This window comes from Alligator mississippiensis, chromosome 1, assembly GCF_030867095.1.
Source record: "Alligator mississippiensis isolate rAllMis1 chromosome 1, rAllMis1, whole genome shotgun sequence".
Lineage (NCBI taxonomy): Eukaryota > Metazoa > Chordata > Crocodylia > Alligatoridae > Alligator > Alligator mississippiensis.
The window spans coordinates 114,325,482-114,337,995 of NC_081824.1; the positions used below are offsets into that span (position 1 = coordinate 114,325,482).

The 12,514-nt window shown below is 44.3% G+C and overlaps 1 protein-coding gene across 1 annotated transcript in view; it reads left to right on the forward strand.

Moving 5' to 3' along the window:
* The first annotated feature begins 203 nt into the window (after window positions 1-203).
* ENPP3 (ectonucleotide pyrophosphatase/phosphodiesterase 3) overlaps window positions 204-12,514 on the forward strand; it is a 91,557-nt gene continuing 79,246 nt past the window's right edge. Inside the window, exon 1 of the mRNA XM_059713092.1 lies at window positions 204-239. Coding sequence (XP_059569075.1) covers window positions 219-239 — 21 coding nt within the window. The 5' untranslated portion in view covers window positions 204-218. The remainder of the gene's footprint in view (window positions 240-12,514) is intronic.

The following is a 12,514-nucleotide window of genomic DNA, read 5'->3' on the forward strand; positions in this document are numbered from 1 at the left end:
AGCCCCCCCTGACTCCCCTTTTCCCCCCCCCATCTCTCATTAAACTTAAGTTTTAAAACACACACAAAAAATTGTAGGAATAGTTTCATTGCAAATAGATTCTTTTTATAAACATTGAAAAGTTTTCAGGAAACTTTAAAGAAAAGATACATAGTTGAAAAATGTTTTGCTTATTTCTTAAAACAGGAGTAGGCAACCTTTTCCAGCTGTGAACGGGAATGACCCACCCCAAGTCAGAGGTAGGTGGGCACTGGGATCCTGCTGCTACCGCCACTTATCTCCATAGTAGCACAGGGAGACCCTGCAGCCAAAAATAGTGGATTTAATTTGATTTTAAAATCTTAATATTCATTAATTTGGTAATCTTATGTCAACTTTAATAGCTTCTATTAAGCAACTGAATTTAAATGCCCATCTTGTTTTCATGAGACTTAGGGCCTTGTTACATGTTACACTGTGACCCACACAAATATTGCCTGGTGTTAGCGCTAGCTCGAATTTGGAGCAGTCATATTTCAGTCCAGAAGCGGCCTGGAGGACTGAAAAAAGAAGAATCCCCTCCCCATCCTGTTCTGGGCTTCCTCTCTATCCCCTGCCCCTCCCATTACTCGTGTCTGCAGGCTGTCTGTTCCAGGGGAGCAGTCAGGGAAGGGTTAACCCGTGTGCCCGACTGCTGCTGCTGTCAGACTGCTGCTCTTCTTCTGGCTGAACCTGGCCCAGAGAGGAGAAATGGCAGTAGGGGCGGGCAGGTGGGTTAACCCTTCCCTGCTTGCTCCCTGGGACAGACAGCATGGGCAGCCACAAGTAAGTGAGGGGTGGGGGGAGGCAATGAGCCTAATCCAGGAATATGGGGAAAGGGGCATGGGTGGGTGTTTACACTCAAGGGTGACCTAGAATAGCTATAATTTAATGTAACATGAGCTGAGTGGCACGGATGACAGATAATCCTGCCCTGGAGTGGCATAACTTTGAGTCACCTAATGAGTACTTAAAATTAGTTTCAGGTGTTACTCTGCAGGCAATCCAGATATTAAGAGATCCAGGAACCACCCAAAATTACTATGTAGCAAAGTCCTTAGTTAAGAACCCTCACCTTTGTTTATGAACTGCTTAAATCAGGGGTGCTCAACCCCAATCTGTGGACCAGATCCGGCCCATGGAGCCACATCATTCTGTTTACAGGGCTCTAAAATGGTCTGGAAATGTGCTGGCAGGAGAGCAGTGCCACTGCTGCCCCACTACCAAATTTCCAAGCCCCATACAGCTGGTTTGGCTCTGACACCACATGGAGGGATTGGCCCCCAGCCCTGGCCCTACACAGCTGTATCAGGCCCTGGGCAGGCAGTTGCCATGTGCCAGGATTGGGGTCCAGATGTGTGGTTGCTGCATGCCAGGATTGGGCCCTAGAATTGAACCTTCCCACACTGTGACACAGATTGGGCCCATGAACTGGTTCCAGCCCACAAACCTGGCAACTCTTGTTGGGCCCATGTAAGGGGTGTGTACCACTGGCCTGGATTATTCCAGATAAACTAAAAAGTACTCATCTTGTAAAAGACATATAATCAGGACTCCCTATCAATTTTGCAAACACTACACTATGGTTTTGTCTTAGCTTGAAAAAGATGACCCATGGGGTGGGCCCCTTTTTGGAAGTGTAATCTTTGTTAAGTGTCCTCCATAGGGAGAGACATAGTAAAAGAGATTGTAAGTGAAGTAATATTGGGTTATTACTTGTGTTTTACTTTTATTTTTGAATTGCTTACATTTTATTTTTTCTTTCTTTCTTTTTTTCTTTTGTTTCTTTAGTAATAACTGGTCACTGTTAATAAGTGGGATTATATTGTTAGTCTTTGATCATGGTGTGTTCTAACCAAGGACCTCATGTCACTAAAATTTTAACAGTCATTTCCATGAATGGGCATTCAAAGAAAGAACTATCAATGGCGTGTCATTTCTTGTTTCTATATACTCTACATTTTAAACAATTTTTACAATAAAATTACTTGACATGCAACACAATATACATGAATGTGGTCCCACTAGTGCCAATAGCAGTGGAAGCTACAGTGTACAAGGGGGAAAACTTCCACATACTATTACTTGGCACAAGGAAACTAGAGATTGAACATGGTCATGAAATATTAATCTTAAAAGCATTGTGGTTAACTTGTAAGAGCTCTCAACCAGGAAGGATGAGAATTATCATTTTCTGATTGTTAGACAACACATGACTATAATCTCACACCTAACCAAACAAGAATGGACCAAAGAAACAGCTTGGTGTTAGGAAAAAAAATACCTACATTTATTTAAATACATACTTCCCAAAAGACAATCAATATAGAAAAGGTCAGCAAGCAAAAGTGGATTAGCTGAGATGGAGAGAGAGAGTTAGTTAAATATGTTGGTTTGAAGTCATGCAAAAGGCAGGGTAGATTTGCAATAGTGTAACTAGGGCTGGGTGAGGAGGGCACCCACCTCAGGTGCCAACTATGAGGGAGCACCAGAATCCCCACACTGGGAGTTTTGGCCATGGCAGGAGAAGCCCTGCCCTACAGCAACCTGGCCACAGGAGCTGGACACTGCAACGTGCACCAAATGATGTATCTGGGGAGCAAGTGGGGTAAGCAGAGTGGTGTCCTCTCCCCTCAACTAGAGGCTTTGCAGTGGCAGGGGCAGCCTTCTTGTCTGGCCACAGGAGCTGTGCAGTGCAGCACCACACCAATTAGGATATATAGAGGGCAGGGGGAGTGTGGGGCAAACATAATACCCCGCCCCCCCTAGTCCCCAGGGAGCACAGCCCTGCTCCCATATGCATGTGTGACAGAAATAAAACCCCCAAGGAAAACTTACCTGCAGAGATGAGAACCCTGAGGACCCTCTGGAATTTGACTCAGTAACAGGCTGTCCTTTCCCCGAGTGACAGTGACATCTGAAAAACCCATATGGACCATATGCACTGGTGAATGGCATGGTCAATTACAAATTGGTGCATTGGCTGGGAAACGAGAGGAGGGGGTGACCCCGGAGGCCGATGTACAAATGGAGGTAAATTTAATGCTGCAGATAGAGTTGTTAGGTCAAATGTTGCATGCAGTGACCAAGACGTTGGAAATCCAGCAACAGCAAGCGTTGCAACAGCAAGAATGGATGCAGCAAAATTGGACCTCTTTCCGGATGCATAGAATGACTCATGAAGATGATGCTGAAGCATACATTGAGTCATTCGAGTGGATGGCCATACAAATGGGGCTGGACAGGCTACAATGGGTAAGCCAGTTGGGGTCACTGGTCGTAGGAAAAGCTCAAGCAGCATATCAGGCTCTCCCTAGGGAGGAAGCCTATGATTATGAAAAAGTAAAAGCAGCAGTCTTACATGGCTTAGAGCTTATAGCTGAATATTATTGCAGAATGTTCTGAGCTCAGAAGAGAAAAGAAGATCGAAAACCTAGCAATTTGATGAAACTCTTAAAAGACCTCTGCATAAGTGGGTTCCACCAGAGAAGGTAGCCTGGGCTGCTTTAGTTGACCAAATTTTATTGGAGCAATTCATGAGGGATTTGGAAGATGAGACTCAATTGTGGGTATGCCGGCATATCCCTAGGACAGCCGAAGAAATTTTAAGAATTGCAGAGGCTTATGTGGCCTCTGAAGTAGAACACCTTCGAGAAAAGGGGTAGAAGAATACAGGAGCCAGTAGCAAGAGGGATGGGGATCCCCAGCGAGGACCATCAAGGTACCAGAGATGAGGAGTAATATGTTACCGGTGTGGGAAATCCAGTTATGTTTGCCGAGAATGCACATTGGGCCCACAAAAGTAAGGTGGAAACAGGAGACAGTTCAAGACCAAAGGAATGACCCAAGATAAATGAAGCCATTGAAAAAATGGCTTGCAGCTTCGGATGAAGCGAGGAAATAGCAGTCTGGGATAGGCCTAAGGTGACGGCATGGATAGCAGGTAGAGCAATTCAAGCTACCTTGGATACAGGCTGCTTCCAAACCCTAATGAGATCTAGATTGGTACCAAAAAACATCGTAGACTAGTGCTGATCTGATCTGTAAGGATGTGCTGTATTCATGGGGAAGTGGACCAGTATGAAAGAGGCTATGTTGACTTGAGGATAGCCAACCGAAGAGGTAGGATGCAAGTGGGATTCACACTTGAATTAGATGGCCAAATGATTGTAGGATGGGATTGGCCACCTCGTATGAAGTTTTAGAAGAAGATGATCCCAGCCAGATGCCTATCCAGCCTTCTCTTAAAGACCCCCAAAATAGGTCTTTATGGGGACGAGATAAGATGGAAAGGCTGGCCCAAAGTTGAAGGGCCCAAAGTTGAAAGAGTGCTGGGGTCAGATGATCCCAGCCAGATGCCTATCCCGCCTTCTCTTAAAGACCCCCATGGTAGGTCTTCATGGGGCTGCCGCTACTTTGCAGTGCCTCATGGACCGCATTCTTGCCCCACACACGATGAACACTGCCACTTATATTGATGATCCATCCGCTGAAAAGCTGGCAAGTCAGTCAGCAACATGGAAGTCCTTGACTTCAGGAAAGCCAACTTTGACAAGCTCAGGAGGCTTGTCAGTGAGGCCCTAAGGGACCATGACCACAGAGAAAGGGGAGTTCAAGAAGAGTGGTTGCTCCTCAAGGTAGCAATCCTCAATGCACAAACTAAGTCTATTCCATCTTGGAGGAAAGGCAGCAAGAGGGCACAGCAGTCCCCCTGGCTCTCCAGGGACCTAGCAGACCTCCTGAGGCTAAAAAGAAAGGCCTACAAAGGATGGAGGATGAGAGTCACCACCAAGGAGGATTATTCTGCACTGGTCCGGTCCTATAGGGAGCAGACCAGGAAAGCCAAAGCTGCAACTGAACTCCAACTAGCTTTGAGCATCAAGGACAATAAAAAGTCCTTTTTCAGATATGCGGGGAGCCGGAGGAAAAGCAGGGGCAAAGTTGGACCCCTGCTGAACCAGATGGGGCAACTGACAACTGACGCCCAGGAAAAAGCCAATCTATTAAATAGGTACTTTGCGTCGGTCTTTCATCAGTCCCATGGGACACCCATGCCCGCTACGGGACAGGGAAGTCCGGGTGAGGGTGATCCCCTGCCCTCCATTGATGCTGACTTTGTGAAGGAACATCTTGAGAAGCTGGATACCTTCAAGTCAGCCGGCCCTGACAACCTTCACCCCAGGGTACTCAAGGAGCTGGTGAGCATCATAGCCCAGCCTCTAGCACGGATCTTTGAAAACTCTTGGCGCTCTGGTGTAGTGCCCGAAGACTGGAAGAAGGCCAATGTGGTGCCTATCTTCAAGAAAGGGAGGAAAGTGGATCCGGCTAACTATAGGCCCATCAGCCTGACTTCTATCCCAGGGAAGATCTTAGAAAAGTTTATTAAAGAGGCCATCCTTAATGGACTGGCCGACGCCAACATCTTAAGGGACAGCCAGCACGGGTTTGTTGCAGGTAGGTCTTGCTTGACCAATCTCATTTCCTTCTACGACCAGGTGACCTATCACCTGGACAAGGGAGAAGAGATTGATGTCATATATCTTGACTTCAAAAAAGCCTTTGATCTGTTTTCCCATGATCACCTCTTAGAGAAACTGGCCAATTGTCGTCTTGGGTCCTCCACGATCCACTGGCTGGAAAATTGGCTCCAGGGTCGGACCCAGAGGGTAGTAATTGATGCAAGTCACTCATTGTGGTGTCCTGTGACCAGTGGGGTCCCCCAAGGCTCTGTCCTTGGACTCATACTGTTCAACATCTTCATTAATGATGTGGACACTGGAGTCAGAAGCAGACTGGCCAAGTTCGTTGATGACACCAAACTTTGGGGCAAAGCATCCACACCAGAAGACAGGCAGGTGATCCAGGCTGACCTGGACAGGCTCAGCAAGTGGGCGGATGAGAATCTGATGGTGTTCAACGCCGATAAATGCAAGGTTCTCCACCTTGGGAAGAAAAACCCGCAGCATCCTTATAGGCTCGGCAGTGCTATGTTGGCTAGCACTATGGAAGAAAGAGACTTGGGGGTTGTCATTGACCACAAGATGAACATGAGCCTGCAGTGCGATGCTGCGGCTAGTAAAGCGACCAAAACGCTGACTTGCATCCATAAATGCTTTTCAAGCAAATCCCAGGACGTCATTCTCCCCTTGTACTCGGCCTTAGTGAGGCCGCAGCTGGAGTACTGCGTCCAGTTTTGGGCTCCACAATTCAAAAAGGATGTGGAGAAGCTTGAGAGAGTCCAGAGAAGAGCCACGTGCATGATCAGAGGTCAGGGAAGCAGACCCTACGATGACAGGCTGAGAGCCCTGGGGCTCTTTAGCCTGGAAAAGCGCAGGCTCAGGGGTGATCTGATGGCCACCTATAAGTTTATCAGGGGTGACCACCAGTATCTGGGGGAACGTTTGTTCACCAGAGCACCCCAAGGGATGACGACTAGGTCGAATGGTCATAAACTACTACAAGACCGTTTCAGGCTGGACATAAGGAAGAATTTCTTTACTGTCCGAGCCCCCAAGGTCTGGAACAGCCTGCCACCGGAGGTGGTTCAAGAGCCTACATTGAACACCTTCAAGAGCAAACTGGATGCTTATCTTGCTGGGATCCTATGACCCCAGCTGACTTCTTGCCCTTTGGGCAGGGGGCTGGACTCGATGATCTTCCGAGGTCCCTTCCAGCCCTAATGTCTATGAAATCTATGAAATGATATTGTTATATACTCAGTCTTGGTTCCAGCATCTGCATCATCTAAAAGCCGTACTGCAAGAGCTTCGCCAGGTAGGGATGATGGTCAATCCTAAGGAGTGCTCAGTGGGGATGCGGGAAACCAATTACTTGGGATTTAGGGTTGGACAGGGGGTCATACGACCTTTGGCCAGCAAGGTAGCTACAATAGAGAACTACCTACCTCCCCAGACCAAGAGGCAAATGAGGTTGTTTTTAGGTCTAGCCAATTACTACAGAAGACTTATCCCACATTTTGCTGAGAAAGCAGTGGCCTTGACAGATGCGATAAGAGGAAAGGTCTACGGTTCAATACAATGGACATCCCAAATGGAAAGGGTGTTCAAAAGACATCAAAAAGGCTTTGTGCAACGACATGCTAGTTTTGACACCTGATTTTTCTAAAATTTTTACCCTACAGATGAATGCCTCGGAAATGGCCATAGGAGCGTTCTTGTGTCAGGACCACGAGGGTGCGGAGAGACCAATTGCTTTCACCAGCAAAAAGTTAAACACTGCTGAGACAAGGCACGCCACTATAGAAGGGGAATGTTTAGCAATAAAATGGGCAATAAATTATTTTCAATATTATTTAATGGGAAGAGAATTTGAATTAGTGACTGATCAAGCCTGAGCTCAATTTATCAAATGAGATGAAGAGCTATGTTATTCAGAAGACAGGTCTTTTGACCTTAACATTCCTATAGTTAACTTTGGCATTAGGTCAGACAATAAGAACATCTGCCAGAAAGAATATTTATTTTAAGGGAAGGGACTACTATGATATAATTATGTTGTGACACAAAAGCATGCAGATACGAGATACAGCTTCATTTCCTGGTAAGGGTTGCAAAAGACTAATGTTAAAGAAGGTCAAATTATTTTGTCTGACAATATTTTCAGTGCGACTTAGTTTAAATGAAATGAATAGAAATACACCTGTCATACAAAATGGACATTTTCCTAGACATGTTTTAAAGTTTTGGTTGAAGAAACAATCCTACCCAAATTCTTTTTTTGTTTTGTTTTCCAGCTTCCCAATAAAAACTTGAAAAATGTAGAGGAAATACAGAGGAAAACCATGAGAGAAAAGGTTTTAGCACTGGCTGTACCTATTAATAATTATACTTTAATTTTCAGCCTTTGTAACATGATTTCTCTCTATAGTTTTTAGGTATTTCCTAAAATTGTCTAGCATATCCCTAGTTGCCTTCATACTTTATGGAACAGATTTTACTGGTCTATGCATCTTGACTGAGAATTACTATTGGGTAAAATACTCTGGATCCAACCTTGTTACCTAGTTTTGAAAGAAGGAGATTCCTTTACCTCATCTAACATTGGTGTGTTGATTTCCTCCAAATACTATTAAGGTTACAAAAAAGTGTAGGTATAACAAGGAGACAAGAGGAAACTTTCATCAACAAAATAAATGGTGTGAAAGCATACTTACTGTTAAATCATGAATACTTAAATCCTACCACAAATATTCCAAACAGAAGAGGCAGAAAATCCTACAAATATTTCAAACAAGAGGCTGTGTGTGTTGGCTCAGTCTCTTCTAGCTTATTATGCCTTTCTGAATGAGTTAGTCTTTAAGGTGACATCCTGCCCTGCCTTCTGCTTGGCTTATGAAAGCAACTGACAAGCTGAGATCCAACTTGACGTTGTCTTCAAATCCCAGCTTCAAGTTTCTTCCTCTTTTTTCAGTTTCTTCCTCATTTTTTCAGAGAAACTGCTCCCCTCCCTTCCCACTGTGATTTCTATGTTCATTGAAGTTTTTAATGTAGCGCATAACTTATATTACCATGTTGAATACAGAGTACCTGGACCGAATTTTCTTACTGAGTGTAAAAGTGCACTGATCTTGGGAAACAGAATCATCTTTCTTTTCTTCGCACCATTATACCTAATTTTTCTGTAATATCCACTGTTATGTTCTGGTTTGAGTCAGGAAAGTGGGTTGAACTGGGATCAGGCACCTTTTGTCTTTCTGTTTGAATGTACTCATCTTGATATATATATAGTATCAGTTCTTCCTTCACATTATCCATTCTTCTACACAAAGGCTCTTTCTCTTGACTGGCATGTAATTAGATTTCCGCTGATTTTATAAACAGGGATCCTGGTTTTCTCTGTTTAAAAATCCCAAATTCTCTGATAAAAATCCCAAATTCTCTGATTAAAACCCCCAAATCTACATTTTTCTGAGATTAAAATGAAGTTCCATTATATACATTAATATCAATTGAATACAATATTTTATTGATATACTTACAATTTTAAAGCAGTTTGGAAGTCTACCAGTACCCCAATCACTATAATCAAATAAATTCTAAATCCCTATAAATTTTGGCATTTGATTTTGGGTATTTTTCCACGAAAAATCATTGCTCCAATGACCCCTTCTCTCACCAGGACGTAGGGTCAGCTGCGGCCCCAGATGAGCAGCCCACAGCTCTGTCCTGCTTCCCAGCTGGGCCCTGCAGTCACACATTTCTAACCCGGCCCCAGACCCCAAGCCCCAGGCCCCATGCCCCACCTTGGCTGGGAAGTGCTCCCAGCCCCAACCCTGCCCAATACCTTCCTCCCTCACTATGGAGGCCTAAATCCTACCCTTCAGCCTAACCTGTGGGGACCTGTGGGAGCTGCTTTTCACCCCCTGCCTGATCCTCTCACTCCCCCACCAGCCAGCCTGCAAGGGGAAGCCTGCATTTCCTGTGTTTTTCTCCTTTAAAGGAGAAGATTTATGTTTTTCTGCTTAAAAGAGAAAATCTACTTTTTCTCCTTAAAGTGAGAAAATCTGTTTTTTTCCATGGAAAATGGAAAACCTGGATCCCTGGTTATAAATTTAGAGACGACATCCTCTGGCATAAATGGATATACCCTACTGACTTCAGTGAAGCTATAGAGAGTTATGTCACCATAAGTGACTGTCCTGCAGTGAAAACAGTAAGATAAAAATGGAATATGAAGAAGTGTATTAAACAGGATATCTACTTTTGCTATCTGAGGCAGAGATTGCAGGCCTAGTGGGAATTCATGTAGCTTTCTAACTCTTGGTCGAAAGGGGACTGAAAGTATCCATGTGAAATGTTATTTTAAGAGTTTGATTGAAAGCTTTTTGGAATCAATAGAAAAACTCCTATTGACTGCGGGCCCTTTTTAGTCAGAGAGTTATTTACAAATCCCTTAATATGGATCACCATGGAACATCATGAAGTCTGTTATTGGACGTCTTTAAGTGCAAATTAGACAAGTGTTTGGGGTGGTTTATGTGAGAATTGTGAAGTGAGATGGTCCAATAAAAGATACTAAGTTATAGTTGGGAGTGACAATAAACAAGCTTTCAGGCACAAAATACCCTTCCTCAGGGCTGGGAAAGAAAGAGATACAGTATAACTAAATACTACTTAAAGCAATTACTTTTGGTTAATTCCATCACGTAATGTAAATGAGTATAGTCATTTAGAATCCTATTTAAAATGGGAAGTGTGCAGTAACCCTACAGAACAAAGAGACATTATCAGATATAGTATTAAACCTAATTATGTAAAAGTTTAGACAGGGGTGATCCTGTCTTGAGCAGGGGAATTGAATTAGCTGACCTTCTGAGATCCATTCCAGCACTGTTTTTCTTTGCTTCTATGCTTGGTCAACTTTATTAGCAAACAGTCATACTTTTGTTTGATTATCAATACAGCTATGTAAACATAATTTGCTTTACATTTGTTTAACTAGTCCCTATTTCAGTGGAGGAGGGTGTTAATTATTTGGGTTGGTGGACCACTTGGTGAGTTTTGGTATGGGCTTGGGGGGGGAGGGGGGCGGGAAGGCAGCGTGGGGTGGTGAGTAGGGATACTAAACTGTTCCAGCCTGGCATAGGAAGTGGGGGTGCTGACCCAGCCTGGTGCAGCTTTGGTGGGGGGGGCAATTAATCCTATCTGGCCCCAGTCCCATCCGCCCTGCACCCATTGATGGGGGTGCCAGATGGAGCAGGCAGGGTGTCCACGGAGACCAGATGAGGACACCTGTGGGCAGAGCACACTTGACCAGGTGGATGGGATGGGGCTACGGGCAGGGAGCGGTGTCCGGGAGTGGTTTGGGTGGGCAGGGCTGCGGCCTGGGTTGGGACTGCGGGGAGGTGAGAGCTCAGGACCAGGGCCTGGTGCAGAGCTGTGATCTGCTCCTCACATGTCCCTGCAATGGTTGCAGGTTCCACAGGCAGGGATGTGCAGGGAGTGAATTATGGGTCTGCCTCCTTCGATCACCAACTTGCAATCCCAGCCCCAATCCCAGCCCTAGTCCTACCTACCCATCCCATGCCATCCACCTGACTGAGGATGCCCAACCCACAGGGGTCTCCATGGAGCTGGTCTCCATGGAGACCCTGCCTGCCTGCTCTATCTGATGCCCCCAGTGGTGGGTATGGGGCAGATGCTTGGGGTGCCTGGGAACCAGCTGGGTCTGGTGATGGCAGCAGAGACATGGGCAGCCCAGCAAAGTGCACCACCACAGTAGGGGTGGCTGGAAATCTGAGTCCACTTGCTGTGCTGCTCCTGGGTGCCAGCCACATGCACCATGGCCCAGGTTGCTCGCTGCACCTAGGCTAGGCGGTCCCCACTGCAGGCTGGATAGAATCCTTTGGTGACCTGTGGGCCATATTTTATCTGACCCTGCCCTATGTGATATAATTTTTTTTTAAAAAGCACAGGCTGGTATTCCTGTTTATTCTAGTTACACAGATTAATAGTTGCTCTGAGATGTTAGACAAAATGGAACTGGCTCAGAACAGCTGTAATCAGGTGCTTTCACCTCTCAGGTAGAAAGATCAGGCTGAATTATGAAAGACTACCTTTAAAAAGGCACAATATAACCTTTGCCACATGTTAGAAAAAGAGAATGTTAATTTGGAATGCACCATAATTGCATATATTACAGCACCAGTATAATCCCTAAGAACATGGGAGTATCAACAGGAAATTTAACTATGGAAACATTTTTCAAATTGTGATTTAAAAAATTGCTTTAATTTCCCCTGACATGGAGCAGAACAACTTTATTTTCTACTTTCAGGTGTTATTTGCAGACCATAAAAAAATTATCAGGCTCTTGAGTGAAAATATGTATTAAACTCTAATGAAAGTGTCTTAAAATGGGATCGCAGAAGGCTGTTTATGCATATAGAACAAAGACCTGAGTAAGAATTGCTGGATATACCGTAATATCATTTTTGATACTGCAATACACTGCAATATACATGTATATATATTTTCCAGTGCTAGTGGATTATAATAAATGTGAAAAACGTACTTTTATTTGTCTACAAGGAAACATTTTTCCATATAATTAAAAATGTTATAATACCTATTGGATATTTCATGCTCTTTTCTCACCAATTTGATCACAGTAAGTTGGCTGCTTACCTCGCAGTGCATCTGCATTCTGCATTATTCTGCATCCATCATAATAGGTTATTTCTTTCAGGTTTACTGATTTGTGTTTTAAAATGCTGCTCAGCACTCCAATCAGGTGCTTTCTGGACTAGAAAGAATTACTCAAGTATTTACTATATGGCATACATTTATATGACGAAACTACATGAGCAATGGACCCAGAAAATGCATATGCATTATAGAGTGTCAAACCTGACAGTTACATATAGTAGCGCACCTTACAGTTAAACTCTTTGCTAAAGAGGTATATTCTAAAGAAAAACATCAGGTTTATTATTTTCCACCTGAGTTCTATGCATCACAAAAAGCACCTGAAATGA